This window comes from Barbus barbus, assembly GCF_936440315.1.
Source record: "Barbus barbus genome assembly, chromosome: 21".
Lineage (NCBI taxonomy): Eukaryota > Metazoa > Chordata > Actinopteri > Cypriniformes > Cyprinidae > Barbus > Barbus barbus.
The window spans coordinates 9,268,256-9,289,958 of NC_136749.1; the positions used below are offsets into that span (position 1 = coordinate 9,268,256).

Here is a 21,703-nt window from a genome sequence, read left to right on the forward strand (position 1 = left end):
TTCTGCACAGAATTCTAAATTGCCTAAAATAACCAGATATTGATTGTTTGTGCTGCACCAATATTTATACACATAGGAAAGCCTTACTACTACTGGTGTAGCAGGGAGACCGTGCCAAATTAAACAAATTCAAGCTGTAGTGGTCACGCCTTGACAGAGGTCTTGTCCGTTGTAGACATTACTATCCGACAAGCAGGTAACGTAATTATTGCTAACATAGCGGACTCATCGAAAAATACATTGGCATCATCTGTACTGTAGAGAAAATTATCACTTCATCTGATGTTTAATTGAATAAAATAGCCTTGACAGCCTTACTTACTGGAGTTCCACAAAAATTGACTTGATGTAAAAGAGGAAGCAGGCATTTGGACCAAAGCACTGTGAGGTAAGGGAGGGGAAATCAAAGTGTTTCTAAACTTAAAACACATTTTTGCCCCATTTGTGTTTGTCTTGTTTTACTAATTACACAATTATTTAAAATATAAAACATTAAAACACTATATTCTTGCACTTCTGGTTAGATGCTAACTGCATTTCATTAGCTCTGTACTTGTACTCTGCATAAATGACAATAAAGTTGAATCTAATCTAATCTAATCTAATTATTAGTTACACTACACAGTGTGATTTTTAATCATAGTTTTAGGGGCAACCCTCAGATAGGGGGAGTCCTATCCTGTTTTAAAACCAAAATATACATTTCACAGAATATTTTCTATTTACTATATCAACCTTACTATATCAACTGCATAAAGTTACATAAACGAGAAGAAGACATTTTTGGTTTCATGGAGGTGTGTTGATTTTGAAGAATAATGGGGTGTTTGTGTCACACCTCATCTTAATTTCTACATTTCTTTGTAGCATAAACTTGAGCTCTATAATTACAACAGTAATTATAGTACAACAATAGTACAACTTTTACATCAGTTATGAAAGATGGGTAAGAAAACTAAAATCTCATATTTTACTGTTATTTAAAGGGATACTCCACCCCAAAATGCAAATTTTGTCAATCACTTACCCCCATGTCGTTCCAAATCCGTAAAAGCTTTGTTCGTTCTCGGAACACAGTTTAAGATATTTTGGATGAAAACTGGGAGGCTTGTGACTGTCCCATTGACTGCCAAGTAAATTACACTGTTAAGGCACAGAAAAGCATAAAATACATCTTCAAAATAGTCCATCTGCCATCAGTGGTTCAATCTGAATTTTATGAAGCGATGAGAATACTTTTTGTACGCAAAAAAACAAAACAAATAACATTTATTCAACAATTCGTCTCCCCTCTGTCTCTCTGTGTCAGCGTAGCACCATTTTGGAGAGCATCCGATGGATGCAAAGTGAGTACGCTATTCTCTGTCATCAGTAACGCATGAATACACTGTTTAACTTCAAATCAAAGCGTAAATAAACGTACAAAATTTATCCATGTGTTACTGATGACAGAGAATAGCGTACGCACTTTGCGTCCATCGGATGCTCTCCAAAATGGCACTACGCTGACACCGAGAGACATTCTTTATGATGGAAGTCAATCAACAGTGCCAAGACAGACTGCAACAGTGCCAAGACAGACTGCAATACTGCAAGACAGACTTTTCAGGATAGGAGATGAACTAAAATGAGCTCCCAAAACTTACTGCCAGATTCTGGAAGATAAAGTTTTATTCCGCGGCTCCACCTCATGACACTACTGCACAGACTCTGGCTCCAAACGAATCTCTACTGCGCAGACTCTGGCTCCAAATGACGTAATTTACTCACGATGGCAGCGGCCATACTGAGAGGCTTTGGCTTCACTTTTCTACAATGGAAGGAAATGGAGACGTGTCGTCCATCTTTTTTTACAGTCTTCGGCACACGCCAGCATAACATCAGAGTAAGGCAGATGTAACCTGGACACTTTTCTAACCGGCATGCATCTCGCGGTGATTACCGGTGATCGGTTCTGCGCAGATTTTGCTCATCTCAAACAAGCCTATTATAATTGCTCATAGAATATTACATCGGATATTGATGACGAATCACAACACTGCAGAGACATGAGGAAGAGTGGGGAAGTCCAAAACCTAACCTGAAATAACCTAACAAATTAATCGGGGCTAAAGCGGTTCCATAAATGACAAATTAAGTTCACACAATCTCTCTTATTTGTGCACGTTTATTTTTAAGCAGCTCTTAGGCCCCGTCCACACGAAGACGGGTTTCTCTGTATACGCATACATTTTTTACCGTATAGGCGTTTCGTCCACACGAAACCGGCGTTTTCGAAGAGTGAAACCGATCATTTTTGAAACCGGGTCCCAGGGTGGATAAATTTGAAAACGCCGGTTTCATGTTTTCGTGTGGACTGCGAATCCGTATATTTTCTGAAACGATGACGTCATCAGCCCATGTCTCGCCCCTAATCAGACGTCACATAACAGCGACAACAACAACAACAATGTCAGACTACGTGCCTGTGTTCGTGCTGCAGAACCTACTGAGCTCATTAGTTTTATTAAAGCAAAATCTTCTGCTTTGTGTGTTAGTTTATATTCAGCGCGCAAGGTTTACGCACATGGTCCAAGTCTTCTTCTCTGTTTTTTTGTGTATCTCTGTGGCAGAATTACAGCGCTACATATTGGTCTGGCATGTGTACTACATCGTTTTCAGTCGGTTTCAGTGATTCCGTGTGGACGCAGATATTTCCTGAGACGACTCCGTGTTTACGGAATTTGAGGCAAAAAAAAGATCGGATACGGAGAAACCCGTCTTCGTGTGGACGTAGCCTTAATGTCAGTCATGGTTCAAATCGATCCACCATGGCAAACAGCAAATAAGGGAGACATGCAAAATGTTCAGGACAGGGGTGCTTGCACATTTTGCATGTCTCCCTAATCAGACACACCTGATTCAACTCATCAGCTCATTAGTAGAGACTGCAAGACCTGGGCTGCATCCGAAACCGCGTACTTCTCTACTATATAGTAGGGGAAATGCAGTAGGCGAGCGAATAAGTATGTCCGAATCCTTCGGATTCATAAAAGAGTAGGCAGGAAGTACCTGGGTGACCTACTAATTCTCGCGAGATTCGGACGTGCGTCTACTTAAAGTGCGTCCGAATATGCCTACTTCTCTACTATATGGTAGGGGAAAAGCAGAAGGTGAGCGAATAAGTATGTCCGAAACCTCAGTATTCATAGAAGAGTAGTCGAGAAGTTCCCGGATGTCCTACTGCTTCAGCCCAGATTCTGAAGTGTTCATCCGATGGACACTTTTCTATCCCAGAAGCCCCCACGAGAGGATACGTCATCATCGAACCTGACGGAGATCAGCGTGCTTACAAATGTGAGTATTATCGATCAAAAACACGGTTACATGTGACATTAAAATCGCATTTCTTGAGTTACTGTATAGTAAACTGTTGATTTGCTGAAGGTGTAGATGCTAGACAGTGACGTTACAGTATATTTGTAGAGCTCCAGTAAACACACACGTCTCCAAAGTGCATTTACATAAACCTTATACATCTTAAAGACCATTAAATGTCTATTTAATAAGAGACAGGAACATATTCTACAAGAATATTCAAAGGCTCACAGTGAGCTGAAAACCTTTCAGTTACTGAAATGAATAACAAATTATTTTAAATCTTAAGGTTTAGTTTATTTTAATTATTGTCATTTCAAACGAAGCTGTTACAGCGCTTTTCTGATTCTTGATTTCTGTGCATTTGATGCAGAGCTTTTGTGCTGGAGCAGGTGACCGCGGTATTTGTGGGAAAAAAAGGATAACAAAAATATAAAGTCTGACTGCTGCAGTGAGGGACGTGATGGACAGCAGAGACAGGAGAAGGTGGACACGGTGGTCTTCGTCAGAATAAAGCTGCAGAACTGGCTCAGCTGTGTTGAGATGCAGTAGATGTGGTTCACTGCCTGTAAATACATGATTGTTAGAACAATGTTGTTTGAATAAAGCTTTTTCATGTGTTGTTGACTTGTTTATTTATTATCATGGTTACTTTTATTTACATTTTACTCATTTGTTAATGTTTCCTGTTGTCAGTAAATAAAATATAATTGTTTCATTATCATATGCATTAATTCATGACTTGACTGAAAATTGAGATGTATTCACCTTGGCTGCATTTGTCTAGTGTACAGTCATGCATAGCTATGGCATATGAAAAAGCAAATTACATTTTGCTTGTTTCACTAAAAAATATAATTAATTATTGGTCAGCATTTATCATTATTATTGTTCATAAGTGTTGGGCAACCAATGCATTCTGAAGGAATCTTAATTTCTAAGTAGTAATACTTACATTTTTCGAGTAAAGTCAACAATCCTCTCCAAAGGTAAGATCTTTGAGCAGCTGATTGACACAGAAATTACAAACATAGAGGAAAACATACTAGGTAGGGTTGTGGATTTATTGATGCTTTGAGATGTTTGTGCGCCTGTCGCTCTTATTTTATTTGTATTATTATTTATTATTACTGCAGAATATACAAGCTCAGGGAAAGATGGTAGTAGCTTTAACAATGAATTAGAGCCCTGCACGGGCCTAAAATTTTGGCCCTGGCCCGAGAAGCTCAGGCCCTAGCCCGTCCCACGTCCGACAGCTTATCAGAATTACCGGCCCGTGTCCGACCCAAGCCCGTCTTTTTTTCACCCCTTCTCCTAAAATAGTTTATACTACTGTTTTGGCTATTAAAATAGTTCAGTTGTGTGTGTAATGGCAAAATTATTATATTTGGTTTTGTTTTTTAAGTTAATTTAGAAAAACGTTTGGAGCATTTTTGTTCGTTAAATAGCCTATAAGTTTTTGTTTTTTTAAGTAACGACCAAGTGGCCAGCTGCATGAGCCGATCATAGCCTATGTTTGATCAATTTAGCCTTCTCATATCATCACAACTGGCCAAAAATAAAATAGTATATAACAATGTTTAAACGTTAAACCTGTGCTATAATAATAATGTAGGCTATATATATATATATATATAAGTTTGTGCGGAGAGTGGAAGCTAAAGCGCGCTCTGCAGGACATGGAGGCACCAGCGCAAACACTTGCATTGTTTTCAGTGGAAACTAATTAAAATAGCCTATGCTGTCATTTTTTTTTTTTATAAAGGTAAGAGTAATACATCATTCGGACCTGTAAAGGGTGTACTTGTATTTGTGTGCACAAACAAAGAAAACAAACATGATGCGCTTTCTGCCGTCTTGAACAGGAGCGCTTCACAAAAATGAACCGAAGCTGAGCGAATACATGCCTCACAGACATGATAAATATATCTATAGAAAGCTTTAAATTATCACTTAACGAAATAAAAAAAATGAAAACAAACTCTTTTATTATAATCATAATCATAATCAATAAAGATGCATTTCTCTCTAAAGGCGCGTCTAATGAGGAGACGGCGAGTCAGGACCAGCAACTTCATCCTTGCGACACGGACTCAGAAAACATTCGTTTATTAGTAAATAATTCAAACATCTCCTTACTAGCTATTTCCCGCAGACACATTCATGGTTATGTTTGCTGGGGTTTTGCAGCAAGCTTTAGTCTATTGTGTGCATTTGAACGCAGAACTATTCAGCTGCTGCTGCTGCGGGACACTAAACACCATCGAGCTGCTCTCAGTCGCAGCACAGTCTCGTGTTGTTTCCACCACCGCGGCAATTTTTTTCATCACTAATCGATGGATGTCTACAATATAAAATTAAGGAGAAACCCTCTCGTTTCTTGTTGAAACGAGAGCAACATTTAACAAGAAAAAGAGGAAAACAAAGGAGATTTAAGCCAGTTTTGCATGTGGATGAACGATTTAGTTTTTTCGTAATAAAAAATAATTTCTTTAAGGATGAAACTGTAGGGTTATATTAGTTGAGTTAAAAAAGAAAAACTTAAATCAACCCAAAATTTGTGGGTTATAGGCAACTGCAATCATAAGGGCAGCTTTTTCTTCAACAAGACCAAAAATTAGCAAATTTCATCAGCATCAGAATATTTACAGATAGATGAATTAAACCTGTCACTCATATCTTTTGATTTTGCACTTGTAATAACGTCATAGATCACATGATAACGTAAACATGGCGGATCTCATTCATACTCAACGAGATTTGGCTGTAGAGTACGTACTCTTTTAGCGCTCGTTAAGTAAGTACTTCTTGAAAATAAGTACCTACTCGTTGAGTATGCAGTTTCGGATGCAGCCCTGAATTGGATGTGTCTGACAAGGGAGACATGCAAAATGTGCAGGGCAGGGGTGCTTGCAGGCAGTGTTGCCAATTTAGCAATTTTGTAGCTAGATTTAACAACTTCCCCACCCCTTTTGAGACTTTTTTCAAAAGTTTAGGGACAAATATAGCAACTTCTTGGACAAACCTTATCTAAGTTCTCATCTTGCCCACTGATCTATATCCATCTTTATATAGACCAGTGAATTTGCCATTATGATGTCATAGTGACATAGCTACCGGTTTTGAATGTATTTAGCTACATTCAATTGAAAGCAGTTGGCAACACTGCTTGCAGGACAGGTTTGAAAACCACTGAACTAGAGTGAACCCACCAGGCCAGTTAGACTTACATCGGGTCTGGTTGGGAAAGTTTATACGGCGGCAGGTCAGGCTGGCGCATGTTTGCACACCATGGCGGTGTTACAAGCATACCAGGCTGACCTGCTCAAGGACCAGGATGACAGCGAGGAGGAGGGATCAGGCGTAGTAGCTGAATTGCGTCGGCCACAGATTTGTCCCTCCAGACCACCAAAGAAACGGCCAGAGCCATCGGCCTTTCAATGGCAGCAATGGTGGCTATGGAGCGGCATCTGTGGTTGAATCTGTCTGATATCAGAATCAGAATCAGAATCAGAATGAGCTTTATTGGCCAAGTATGTTTACACATACAAGGAATTTGTTGTAGTGACAGAAGCTCCACAGTGCAACAGAAAGACAGTAACAGGACAGGACACAGATAATAATAATAAAAAAAAAAACACGATATATAGTATATAATATAAACAACTATGTATCCAAACTATCCAAAATGGCGGCGCACACGGTTGCTGCGGCTTAGTGCTCTACCAGTCAGTGTTTTATTTGGTTACGTGTTTATGTGTTTTGTTTTATCTTGTGCACTTTCTATACTATGAATACCATCTTCAGCTGGAGTGAGCTTCTAAGAACTGGAAGTTGCTCCGGAGGCAGTGTTACAGCCGAGTTTATCCGCTCGCATAATATCCCGGTGGATATAGCAAGAACCCCCGGCTCACCATGGATTACCATCCCAGGGGTGCGGCGGCGCAGAGACAGGAAGCAGAAGCGGGGCAGCAGAGCCGGCGCGCTGGCTAGGCTAAGAAGGCAGCCATTTAAACCACCACTTCCCAGCCTATTTCTCGCGAACGCCAGATCCCTCGCGAACAAGATGGATGAACTAAGGCTACAGATTGCTGCCAAAAATGCGGTAAGAGACAGTTGTGTACTGTTAATCACGGAGTCTTGGCTTCAACCATCTATTTCGGACTCGGCTACTGGGCTAGTAGGCTACACTGTACAGCGTCAGGACAGGACAGCGGACTCTGGTAAGAGCAGAGGAGGGGGGCTCTGTGTGTACATTAATAACAGCTGGTGTACAAACACAGTGACTGTAGACAGATACTGCTCCACGGACTTGGAGTATATTACTGTTAAATGCAGGCCCATCTATCTTCCGAGGGAGTTTACAGCAGTCATAATAACCGCTGTTTATATTCCACCGGACGCTAATGCTTTCTCGGCTGTTGGACTTTTACATGGGAGTATTAGTAGACAGCAGAGCATGCATCCTGACGCTGTGCTTATAGTAGCAGGGGATTTTAATCATGCGGACCTGAAAGCAGCACTCCCTAGATTCCACCAGCATGTTAAATGTGCTACTAGAGGAGTTAACACTCTGGACAAGGTCTACTCTAACATCAAGTTGGGCTATAGGGCGAGACCACTTCCACACCTGGCCCAGTCTGACCATGTGTCCCTGCTTCTGATCCCCGCATATGCCCCCCTCTGCAAAACTGCTTCTATCAGCACAAAAGTCATCAAAACTTGGCCTGATGGTGCCTCTCAGCAGCTGCAGGACTGCTTTGACAGGACCAATTGGGAGGTGTTTGAACATAAGGACCTGGGAGTGTTCATAGACAGTGTGCTGTGCTATATAAAGACCTGTACAGACACTGTCACAGTGGACAAATGCATCCGGGTTTTTTCCAACCAGAAGCCCTGGATGACCCGGGAGGTCAAGCAGCTGCTCAGAGAGAGAAACATCGCTTTCAGGTCTGGAAATCGGGAGAAATACAGTGCTGCCCGAGCAAACCTGAAGAGAGGCATCAGAGAGGCCAAGCTGGATTATAGGAGGAGGATTGAGGACCATTTGGACAGCAACAACAGCAGGCAGGTGTGGCAGGGAGTCCAGCATCTCATTAATTTCAGGACTAATCCTGGAGCTGATGAGGGTGATGCCAGACTGGCAGAGGAGCTAAACCTCTTCTTTGCACGCTTTGAGGTGGAGCCGCCAGAGACAGCCACGCCACACCTCAAGGCCTTGAGCAACTTAACTCTCACAGTTAACGAGAGGGAAGTTAGGCATACGCTGAGGTCCGTGAACCCAAGGAAGGCTGCTGGACCGGATGGCGTCCCTGGCCGGGTACTGAAAGACTGTGCGGATCAGCTGGCTGGAATTTTTACTAAGATCTTCAACCAGTCACTGGCCCTGTCCACTGTCCCACCGTGTCTGAAATCCTCCACCATAGTCCCATTACCAAAGAAATCTCACATCTCGAGTCTGAGTGACTACCGGCCAGTTGCACTCACACCAGTGGTAATGAAATGCTTCGAAAAACTGGTGCGGAGTCACATTACATCATTCCTGCCTGCAAGCTTTGACACTTACCAGTTTGCCTACAGGGGAAACCGATCCACAGAGGACGCCGTGGCCACAGCCCTCCATGCTGCACTTTCCCATCTGGAGAAGCAGGGGAGCTACGTCCGGATGCTCTTTGTGGATTATAGCTCGGCGTTTAACACCATTCTTCCCGTCAAACTTGTGGACAAGCTTCAGGACTTAGGGCTTCCACACTCCACTTGCATGTGGATTAAAAGCTTTCTGTCTGATCGCAGTCAAAGAGTCAGAGTGGGCCGATACACCTCTACAGCCCTCAGCCTTAGCACCGGCTCTCCACAGGGCTGTGTTCTGAGCCCTCTGCTCTACACTCTTTACACCTATGACTGTACCCCCGCTCACTATAGCAACACCATTGTGAAGTTTGCAGACGACACTACGGTGGTGGGACTCATATCAGGAGGGGATGAGTCAGCTTATAGGGAAGAGGTGGAGCGGCTCTCATGGTGGTGTAAGGAGAATAATCTGCTCCTCAACACCATAAAGACCAAGGAGCTGATCATTGACTACAGGAGGAAAAAAACGGACATTACTCCACTTTTCATCAGTGGGGACTGTGTAGAGAGGGTAGCTGACTTCCGGTTTCTGGGAGTCCAGTTAGAGGAGGGCCTTACTTGGAGCACAAACACCTCTGAGCTGCTGAAAAAGGCCCAGCAGAGACTGTACTTCCTTAGGGTGCTGAGGAAGAACAACATTACTCAGAGACTACTGGTGTCCTTCTATCGGTGCTCTATAGAGAGCATCCTAACCTACTGCATTGGCGTATGGTTCACCAGCTGTACAGTGGCTCAGAGGAAAGCGCTCCAGAGGGTCATAAACATGGCACAGAAGATCGTAGGCTGCCCTCTCCCAACACTGGAAGATCTACACAGTTCACACTGTATTAAGAAAGCATAAAGTATCCTCAAAGACACATCACACCCTGGACATGATCTGTTTGAACTGTTACCATCAGGGAGACGATACAGGACAATTAGAGCCAGGACAAACAGACTAAAAAACAGTTTTTATCCAACAGCTATAACCACTCTCAATAATCAAAAACACTGTTTTCATGAGATGTGAAAAAAATAGACAGATGGTGAATGTGACTGTGTACAATTTTCTGTACCTTTTTATTTATTTATTTTTTATCTTATGAATGTATGTATGACTACAGTACTCTGACTGGCTGGTACTTTTAAATTTCGTTGTACATGCAAATGGTACAATGACAATAAACTTCTATTCTATTCTTATTCTATTCTATGTACAGGTCAAGTATGTGCAAATTAGAAATGAGAAAAATAAAAATAAAATAAGTGAGTGTGGTGAATGGATAATGTATTAGTTGTGTGTTCCACGTATATTATTGAGTGTTCATGAGATGGATTGACTGAGGGAAGAAACTGTTCCTGTATCTGGTCGTTCTGGTGCACAGAGCTCTGTAGCGTCGACCAGACAATAACAGTTCAAAGAGGTTGTGTGCTGGATGTGAGGGGTCCAGAGTGATTTTGCCAGCCCTTTTGCTCACTCTGGATAAGTACAGTTCTTGGAGAGTGGGGAGGATTGTACCAATGATTCGCTCAGCAGTCCGGACTACCCTCTGTAGTCTTCTGAGGTCAGATTTGGTAGCTGAGCTGAACCAGACAGTTATTGAGGTGCAGAGGATGGATTCGATGATGGCGGAGTAGAACTGTTTCAGCAGCTCCTGTGGCAGGTTGAACTTCCTCAGCTGGCGCATAAAGTACAACCTCTGCTGGGCCTTCCTGACAATGGAGTCAATGTGAATATCCCACTTCAGGTCCTGAGAGATGGTGGTGCCCAGGAATCTGAATGACTCCACTGTTGTTACAGTGCTGTTCATGATAGTGAGTGGGGGGAGAGCAAGGGGGTTTCTCCTGAAGTCCACAATCATCTCCACAGTTTTGAGCGTGTTAAGCTCCAGGTTGTTGAGACTGCACCAGACAGCCAGGTCCTTAACCTCCTGTCTGTAAGCGGACTCGTCACCGTCCTGGATGAGGCCGATCAGTGTGGTGTCGTCTGCAAACTTCAGGAGCTTGACAGAGGGGTCTTTAGATGTGCAGTCGTTGGTGTAGAGGGAGAAGAGCAGTGGGGAGAGTACGCAGCCCTGAGGAGCTCCAGTGCTGATGGTTCGAGTGCTGGATGTGAATATGCAAGATAAGGACAGATTCTTCCTCCTGGATGCCCCGCTCTCGCCCTCTGGTCTCTTGGCGGAGCAGTCAATACTGTTGTCGAGAAGTTTCAGGAGGTGAGGAAGCAAATGGCGGCGTTCCAACGATTCCTCCCTAGACATTCCCAGGTCCATGGGGCTGCTGAGCGGGAGGAAAGGATAACACCTCAGTATATGGTGCCCAATCCTCCTCAGCGCCCTCGCGGGGCTTTACTGATACCCCTGCCACCCTCGGTGCTTCAGGGCTCAGTGAGCTCCGATGAGCAAATTTCCCAGCTACCGCCCGGCAACGGTATGGAACGGGAGAGCTCATCTCCTCAAGTGAGGGCACTAGAGCAGTCAGGTCGGTTGTTCCCTGCCAGTCATCCACTTCAGGGCACCGAGCTAGCTCCTTTAGTGACACCAGAGGCCAGTCTCGAGAGGCTGGTTCCCTTAGTAGACTTTCTGATAGCATGGAAGCTTCTGCCAAATGTCTCAAAATGGGTCCTGCAGACTGTAGTAAGAGGCTACAGAATCCAGTTTGTTTCTCGTCTGCCTCGGTTCAAGAGGGTCATTCCCACTCTAGTGGGCCCCGAGCAGGCTCTGGTAATGGAAGTAAACACAAGAAGTAAACACTCTTGAGGAAGGAGGCCATCGAGGTGGTCCCTCCTCGCTACAGAGAGTCCGGGTTCTACAGCCGTTACTTCATTCCGAAGAAAGATGGGGGGTTACGTCCGCTCTTAGATCTGCGTTTTTTAAACCTCGTGATCAAACGCCTTCGGTTCACAATGCTCATGATCAGGGGGCAGACATCCTGTCGAGACAGGAGCTTAGGCCCGGGGGATGGAGGCTCCACCCCAAGGTGGTGGAGCTCCTCTGGAGGGAGTTCGGCCAGGTGGAACTGGATCTTTTTGCATCGCAGGAAACAACACACTGTCCGCTCTGGTTCTCCCTCATGCATCCAGCTCCGCTTGGGCTGGATGTCATGGTGCAGATGTGGCGTTGGCTTCGTCTGTATGCTTTTCCCCCAATTGTTCTGCTCCCGGGAGTTCTGGAGAGAGTGCGCTGGGACGGGGTCTGTCTTCTGCTAGTAGCCTCGTTCTGGCCGGCCCAAGTATGGTTCTCGGACCTGGTGTCCCTACTTGACGGCTCTCCTCTGGAGATTCCGATCAGGAGGGACCTCCTCTCTCAGGCGGGAGGCACCATTCTTCACCCCCGCCCAGAGTTGTGGAAGCTGTGGTCGTGGCTCCTGAGGGGGCACAGCTCCTAGCATCTGGTCTCTTTACTGAGGTTGTTGAGACCATACTCCAGTCCAGAGCTCCAGCCACACAGAAGCAGACTAGCCAATGGCAGTTGAGTATCAGTTGCACTGGGAGCGGAACTCGGACATCTTTAGGTTTCAGCTGTAACATCTGCTTATGATCCTTGATAGTCGTTGGGACTTCATGTCTTGAGAGACCCCTTTTAGCCTTTTAACATTTGCATATAATTCACAGACCTGGCCCCATATTCTATGTTTATATGGGTGCTAAATTGCCAATGGTTGTCCCCCCACTGTCAAAAAGATGCTAAACAGATCAACTAACTGTTCTTTCCATCGGATTTTAAACACATTCTAAAGAGAAATAAATGACCCTCGGTACCAGGCCTGGCTGACCAGTGGATTATCCCCACGATTACAAGATACATAACACACACACATAGAGACATTTTATTTATTTAGACCATAATTAATCAGTTACAAATGTATCTGTTATATGCGTGTGTTGTTTGTATGTTTCCTTATTATATTAGCCTAGTTACCACTCGTTATTCATATTAGTAAGCTCTAAACACTCATATTCAGGTGTATGAATGTATCTCTGGTTTAATATCTTTTAGATATCTCTTTCTTGATATCAAAATGATCTCCTCTTTATTCCTCAAACAATGATGTACACTATGTGATCGTAAAATGCATCATACTATTTTTACTGTACTGTGGGAAAATTTACACCGATTCTCCAGACCCAGTCATAAAACATGCAAATGAGGTGTCAAGTGGGACAAAGAAACACTTTCCTGCTGAAACTATGTGCCTTGTTATTGATCAAACTAACCAAAATGAGTGTTACAGGGAAACCAGATAAATCTTCTCCCACACCCAAAAGGCGAAGTCTTTTTTTTTTACTTTCGGTGCCCTTGGAAACCTCACAACTCCCCTTTCAGGGGGAGTCCGAGCTTCTGGCAGCTTTAAGTCCAGTAACTTTGCCGATTCACTTCAGACCAATCAACCCATTGCTGGAATGACAAAGATTTCACTCCCAAAGGAATTCATCAAGAATCTACGCATTACAGGTACATCTCAAAAAATTTGAATATCATGAAAAAGGTCAATATTTTTTGTCACTTTCATTTCAGAAAGTGAAACCCATATGTTATATAGATTCATTACACAGTAAAATATTCCATTATTTCTTGAAATTTTGATGATTATGGCTTACAGATAATGAAAACCCAAAATTTAGTGTCTCTGAAAATTTGAATATTACATAAGATCAATAAAAAAAGGATATTTTAAACAGAAATGTCAGGCTTCTTAAAAGTATGTTCATTTCTATGCACTCAATACTTGGTTGGGCCTCCTTTTGCATGAATTATTGCATCAATGCGGCGTGGCATGGTTATTACATTTAACGCAGTAAATTCAAGGATGGTATCGTTGAAGATGATGTTTTTACGATCAACGTCCAACTAGGAAAATCTCCAGATCTTCCCAAAAAAGTGACATTACGACCTTGCGTTATCAGCACATTCCAGGAACGCACCTTGTTGCTCTCTAACAGACAAAGAGATGCCACGCCGTGCTCAAGTATCTAAAAAAGGACAAAATTATACTAGTTTCAGGGTTTCCGTTGTCCGGTAATTGCCGGACATTGGCCGGAAAAAAAATGAAATGTCCGACAAAATTAAATCTCTCCGGTCAAATTGTCCGATTAAAATTGCCTAATAATCCCGCCCCCCTAACACAATCTGAATTTGAGAATAAGCCTAAAATGTATAAAGCAAAAATACACCGACCTTTGGCTATGTTATGAAGGAACAGGCTCTACCGTTTGAAAGTTATTAAACAACATCGCATGCTGCATTTCAAATAAAGCGCACGCCTAAAACGGCTGTAATATAGACCTAAACAACGAACAAATGAGTGAGATGTCTATTTATAATAAGCGCAGCATTCTTTTGTAGGACTATAATTCTAATATCGTTCTCACCTATTATATTATCTTATAGCTCTTCAAGAATATGCAGAACCAGCGATCAGAAGGATTATTTGCCATTTTACAAGCATTGAGTCTGCGGACACCGCTCCTCTTATTGATGCCATAAGCCTGCGACATGATGCCCTCCCTGTCATGACAGCGCTCCGTGGCTATGGAGGATTGCATTTCTCCACAGCCTACGAAGTCCTCATATGTGATTTCAACAAAATGTATCCAGAGTGGACCAAGCTCGCCAAGATAGCCTGTGTAATCCCTGTCTTGAGTGTTCCTGCAGAGAGGGGGTTTTCGCTGCAGAATCGGATCAAGATGAAGCAGCGAAGTCGCCTTGCGGAGAACAAGGTTACGCGGCTTATGCGCATTGCAAGTTGTGGAGAGACTCTGGGAAGTTTTGATTTTAAGTCGGCAGCTGCACAATTCAGCACTGCAAAACAGCGTAAAAAGTAGCCTAAAATGACAATGTTATAGGCCTAGTCATTTGTTTGTTCCAGTTAATTTGACAAGCCAATTTAAATGTTACCAGTTAAATGAGACATATTGAGAGTGTATAATTAAGTTCGCTTGAGTAAAAACAATAGGCTACTATTCAGATATTTTATGTGGGGAAGGGGGATTGGTTTGTTAAACTATGAATGTGAAACCATAGTAAAAACAATTGGCATTGATTGACGCCAATCGGACGTTCATGTTTTTTTCTGTCTATTTGAAAGTTAGGCTAATAAACATATGTTGCATTCTATACAGCCTGATTATGTCATTTTTTAAGTTACATAGCCTGCCTCCAGTTTTCCTCAACTTCTTCTTTCCAACAATCTAGTGGTCGCTGATGTTCTTAGGCTCAGCTGCGTGTGGATCGCGAGCTGTGTGTGTGTGGATTGGGCAAGGCTAAACGGGCGGAATGCAAGTCTCAAAATTAAATGAATCAAATAGAATGGACTCAGAAGAGATGTGAATGAATGCACGTGCATCGCCTGTTCCACAAATTCACATTTTAAACGCTGCATGCACAAATTATGATAGTTTAATACAAACTATAACATTTGTATTAAACAATAAGTCTATATTTGTACAAAATGCTGCACATTGATGTAATTCTAAACTCTGCAGACACTGGCTGAAAAGCATTTGTTTCAGTGTAGTGATGCACATTTGCGAATTTTTCAAATCGTGTACACGTTAATGAATTGCACTGGGCTTTGTTCATTGGTAGTTGTGTGTGTGGGCGTCGTGAAATGCTGCAAACTGTGAAAATGAAGTCTCAAAATCCAAATGAACCAAACAAGATTAATGCAAACAAGATGTCAATACATGCACGTGTGTCACCTGATCCACAAATGCAAGGATTCCTTTTTGCATGAGCAATTTATGATATATTAATGCAGATCACAACATTTTTATACACAAACATATCTGTATTTGTTAAAATCGCTGCACAATCATTGAATCCTGAATTCCACAGACTCAAATTGAAAGACATTTGTTCGTGTTTAGTAAGATACATGCATAACATTTATGCAGTACATGGATAATTGTGCATGCATCTATTAATCATTTTGAGTCTAATATCATCCCATATTTTCACATCTCATAACATTGCTGCTCCTCACTTGCTATGCTGTGTTTGGTTGTCATGCCATCATGTGACTCAGCAGCTCCAAGCACAAGCGGATACTTTTGGCTACAGATCGAACGGTAGAACTCCGAGCTACAAAAGAAATGAAAAGGGGAGGAAGGAAATCCTTCACATAGTGCATACTGTATATAACTGTATACCAAAATTGTCCTTTTTATACAATTTCACTGTAAGGTGTATACTGAGTTTGGCCTTTTAATATTATTTCTTAATGCATTAAGCCACTTTAAATGTTTTCATTATAATGTTTTTTTTTTTTTTCTGGGAGTAAAATGCTTAACTTAATTTAGCATGTTTGCATATATTCTGGGCTCAGCTGGTTGCCATATATTATATTTTATTAACAATCTGTATACTGAATTTAGTCTTTATTTATTTATTTGGTCTGTATCACTGTCTTCCTCCATTGCATCATATTAAATGTTTTTATATTGCAATGAGAGAAAATGAAATTCAGCGTGTTGCATTCATGTTCTGGGTTAATTTGCTTACCTGTACATACATAGTAGGCCTATATATTTTTATAAACTATACTGAATTTGGCCTTTACATATCACAGTTTTTTTATTGCAATAATAACAAACAAATATTACAGTATGTATAAAACAAACAGAAAATACAGTACGCACATAACATACTAAAAATCCTTAATAAATGAGTTATGGCTTAATAGTTATTTTTCATATCACTGTCTTCATTCAATAAGCCACTTAAGTTAACTTTTCTTTATAATGGTTTTCTATGGGAGGAAAATGTATAATGTGAAAACTTTGAGCGTTGCTTTCGTATTCTGGGCACATCTGCTAACTTGTATATCTAGGTTGCAACATTAATAAGGTGTATACTGAGTTTTGTCTTTTAATATTGCGTTCTTAATTTATTAAGCCATGTTAATTATTTTTATAACTCTTTTCTATGGGAGGAAAATACTTAACATGAAACTGTGCATTGCTTTCATGTTCTGGGCTCCTCTGTCTGCAAAGTCAGTTTAGAAAGGCAAATAATATCCACGTACCTTTTACCTGTTAACCACCTGCATTTTTGAAATCAACTTACTCGACTTTTTGCTCACTTCACGTAAGTCAGAGCTGAAAATTGTGGCTTTCATTAAGTCCTTAAGATACTAACAAACAAAAAACTAGCTAAATAAACAGTTGAATAATTCATTCTCAAATCTTATTTTTATATTGACACAGTTGTAGTTATTTCAAACCTTGAAAATAATGTCACACCTGGTAGAATACAAGAAGTTCAACAGCAACAAAAAATTGTTCCTTGTAGTCACTTCCTTGATGCAAAAGCAGGAGACAAGTAAATACATTCACAAGCTGTATAACTGGTTTTGTTTTAGTGAAAGTATTAATATACTAAATAGGAGGTTGTGTATAGACCTCAAAACTTCACACACAAACCTTGAATCTCATGTCACAGGCAGGGGAATTTCTGCAATTGTTTATGACAATTAGATTTTGAATGCCCCACCCCTATTTTGTCATACAACTTTACATTGCATATTGTGTCTTCAAACCTACCCTCATGTACAAATACATAGATTTTACAGGGCAAAAAAAAAAAAACAATTTTCCTTCTGGGTTATAATGTTTTGTGATCAGGTAATGCATGACAAAACTACTATAATTTGAAGCAGAATGTCCTGTTTTGTTATATAAGCTCAAAATATTGTGAACAGTATGTGAGTTGAGTATTACTGAGAAAATAACATGTACACACATACTGACTAAGAATTATTTTCAACATGTTTAATGTGTTTCAATATTTTTTCAACAAATTTTATTTTGTTAAATTTTTTAATAAACATATATATATATATACATATATATATATATATATATATATATATATATATATATATATATATATATATATACATATATATATATATATATATATATATATATATATATATATATATATATATATACATATATATATACATATACATATATATATATACATATACATATATATATATATATATATACATATATATATATATATATATACATATATATATACATATATATATATATATATATATATACATATATATACATATATATATATATATATATATATATAATTTTTTTATTTTTTTTTTTATTTATTTTTTTATTTTAGCTTTTTCAACAAATGCTTCAAATAAAATAGGGTGGAGCTGGGGGGAGTGGTAAATAATGCTTTGTATAAAAAGTACGATTAAGAAAAAATCTATTCATTTTAATATTTTGATAAAAACAGAGTTTTGATCAACACATCTGATCAGCTTAGACTTGTCATAATTCTTTTTAGTTTTTAATCACCTGTTAAGTTTTGTAATGCTCAGTTGATCAAAAAATAAATAAATAAAAAATAAGAGCACAAAATATTTTACCTGAAAAGGTTTAATGGAAAAATATCCTTTTATATTATATAATACTAGTTCTGATAATTATCTGATATAAGTATTCATTATTTATTCCCGAAATGTGTCATGTGATTTATGATACAAACAAAAAGGAAATTCCTTCTTAAAATATTTTCCTTCCAGAAATACTCAAGCTTTAAAAAAAAAAAAATGTTCCAAAACCTTCCTCATATAAATGACTGAAAAGAAGAGGCTGGACCAGCGAGAGAGTATAAATGAAGGCTTAGTTTAACCATCCTACTCAAGGAACACCCTCTCAGGCTCAACTAGGTAATGCCATCATATAACAATTAACAATATAATACTCTATATCATGAATACATACATACATACATCATGAATACAATCTTAAATGTTTTAATAATTACCTATACATGTATTTATTTATTTATTTGTGAATACAGATAATTAGATATGTTTATTTTTAAAAACAAAATATAATTCAGCATTATTTGATGTATTAAAAATAGCAATCTACAATTTGCTATCTAGATTCTCAGAGAGCAGTGGACAGATAACAATCGAAAATGCTGCATCATTTTCTGGTACTCTCTGCCCTTTGTGCCATGAGCATGACCATGCGTGAGTATTACTGAAGTGTTCAGCTCAATACAAATATGGCGCAATAAATAAATCAACACTGACTAACTGATTATGCATCAAGTGCTTACTGTTTTTGTTTTTGTACCAAACTGTTAGAATTAGGCATTAAAAGTAGCATATCAATGAATTTTTGAGCTGTATAACTGAAACGGTCAAAATCAAGGTTCCAATTGGAACCAAAAAACAGCTGATCACTTACAGCTGATAATCTATTACCTTTTCAGCCCTACCTGATTTTTACTCATACTCCCCTGCTGCTGGGGATGGCAGTGGAACTGAATTTTCCACTGCACACGAGGGTCGCATCACTGGAGTCAGAGTTTATGAATATCCCTACTACGGATACTACTACAACAACTACATCAATGGGTAGGTTTCCCCAAACCCCACTAGATAGTCACACACTGGATAACATTTTCTTATCAAGTCAAAAAGAACCTGATCTGTCGTAATTATTATACTGTTTACCTCACATAAAACCATTTTGCTACAAATTATACACTTCATATTAATTGTCTAGTTGTATGATATTTAGCTCTGAATTAACAGTAATGGTATATACTGTATCTTTTTAGGATCCAGTTGAGATATAACAGTAACTGGACAGAATTGGTTTGCACAAACGCTTATGGCAATGAAAAGGAGATGACACTCTTCAACAACGAACATTTTGTTCAGATATCTGGAAAGTATTATTCTGGTTACATCAGCGAGCTTATGTTTGTCACTAACGAGGGGCGCTCTTTTAAAGTGGGGCAGCCTTATGGAATTTCATTTAACTTCTACCCAACCCACGATGGAAGTGAACTACGCTTCATTAGCGGTCGTCAGAATGGATTTGCCCTCACCTCCATTGGGGCTCATTGGGCTGTCTACTACAATTCCACTTCATAATGTCAGAAATATATCACAGGCTGCACATTATATGTGTATGTGAGGAAAAGATCAGTTAACAAGTAGCATATTAGTGTTTTTCCTGCGGGATGAAATTTGGGGACTTTTTTGTGCTGTCAGCATTATTAAAATGATTTCTGGTTAATAATTTACTGATTAATTAATTAAACACTGAGAAGACTGGAATTAAATTGTTTTATTCCTAATGATGCTTCAAGGGCTTCTCCTTTAACACAATAATTACTAAAGGCTCTTTTTGCAATGATTTTATCCTGAATGTTTCTTCTTTTTTTTTTTTTTTTTTTCTGGCACTTTTATTACACAGAGGCTGGGCTAACCATTAAACTATTAAAGTGTTGAAGTTGATTTTAATTAAAATAACAGATAAACATTTTTATGTCATATGAAGATCACAATAAAACTGCATTATTAAAACATTTACCATGCCTTTATCATTTATTTTTGCCATTTTTATATATATGTAACAAGAGTGACAACTTAAAAGATATGAGCGACAGGTTTAATATATCTATCTGTAAATATTTTGATGTTGATGAAATTTATTGTGATTGTAGTATACATTTTGGGTTGATTTAAATTTTTATATTTTTAACTCTATTAATATGACCCATAGTTTAATCCTTAAAGATATTATTTTTTAATGAAGAAAACCCCAAATCATTATCTCTTGAATATGTTATTAATTTCTTTATTTTATGTGCAAAATTGTTCATTCACGCGTAAAACTGGTTTACATCTCCTTTGTTTTCCTTTTTTCTGGTTGAATTTTTCTCTCGTTTCATCCCTAAGGCTTATAAATAACAAAAATAACAGCAACAACAAATGCAATTTTTTATGCATTATGATTATATGAATATCATGATTATTCAAAGATATTTAATCCCTTTTTTCTGTGTATATAATCTCATACTATGATGTACACAAACCCATTATAGCTATATTTTCAGTTTTTTGTCATTATTATTGTTCATTGTTAAAGATACTACCTTTTTTCCCTAAACTTGTATGTAATTATAAGTTCTGCAGTAATAATAAAAAGAAAATAAGAGTGACAGGTGCACAAACACCTCATAGCATCAGTAACTCGATACTATTTACTTTTACGTTTTCCTCCATGTTTGCAATTTTTCAATATCTGCACAAAGGAGACGTAAATCAGCTGCTCGAAGATCTCGAAGACTGATGATTTTATACTTTAAAGGCATTTACCATGCCTTTATCATTTATTTTTGCCATTTTTATATATATGTAACAAGAGTGACAACTTAAAAGATATGAGCGACAGGTTTAATATATCTATCTGTAAATATTTTGATGTTGATGAAATTTATTGTGATTGTAGTATACATTTTGGGTTGATTTAAATTTTTATATTTTTAACTCTATTAATATGACCCATAGTTTAATCCTTAAAGATATTATTTTTTAATGAAGAAAACCCCAAATCATTATCTCTTGAATATGTTATTAATTTCTTTATTTTATGTGCAAAATTGTTCATTCACGCGTAAAACTGGTTTACATCTCCTTTGTTTTCCTTTTTTCTGGTTGAATTTTTCTCTCGTTTCATCCCTAAGGCTTATAAATAACAAAAATAACAGCAACAACAAATGCAATTTTTTATGCATTATGATTATATGAATATCATGATTATTCAAATATATTTAATCCCTTTTTTCTGTGTATATAATCTCATACTATGATGTACACAAACCCATTATAGCTATATTTTCAGTTTTTTGTCATTATTATTGTTCATTGTTAAAGATACTACCTTTTTTCC

At 39.0% G+C, this 21,703-nt stretch overlaps 1 protein-coding gene across 2 annotated transcripts; it reads left to right on the plus strand.

Annotated features, from left to right (window-relative positions):
- Nucleotides 1-168: 168 nt before the first annotated feature.
- LOC306887882 (zymogen granule membrane protein 16-like) lies at nucleotides 169-20,947 on the plus strand. Of its 2 annotated transcripts, XM_079445891.1 has the most exons (5): nucleotides 169-388; nucleotides 18,526-18,672; nucleotides 18,895-18,984; nucleotides 19,230-19,374; nucleotides 19,581-20,947. In XM_079445891.1, exons 3-5 carry the CDS (start codon nucleotides 18,930-18,932, stop codon nucleotides 19,897-19,899), a joined length of 519 nt encoding a protein of 172 aa, XP_079302017.1. In that variant the 5' UTR covers nucleotides 169-388; nucleotides 18,526-18,672; nucleotides 18,895-18,929; the 3' UTR covers nucleotides 19,900-20,947. The 2 variants fall into 2 exon arrangements, with proteins under 2 accessions (XP_079302017.1, XP_079302018.1); XM_079445892.1 differs by lacking the exon at nucleotides 18,526-18,672 and having other exon boundaries at nucleotides 19,581-20,339.
- Nucleotides 20,948-21,703: the final 756 nt, after the last annotated feature.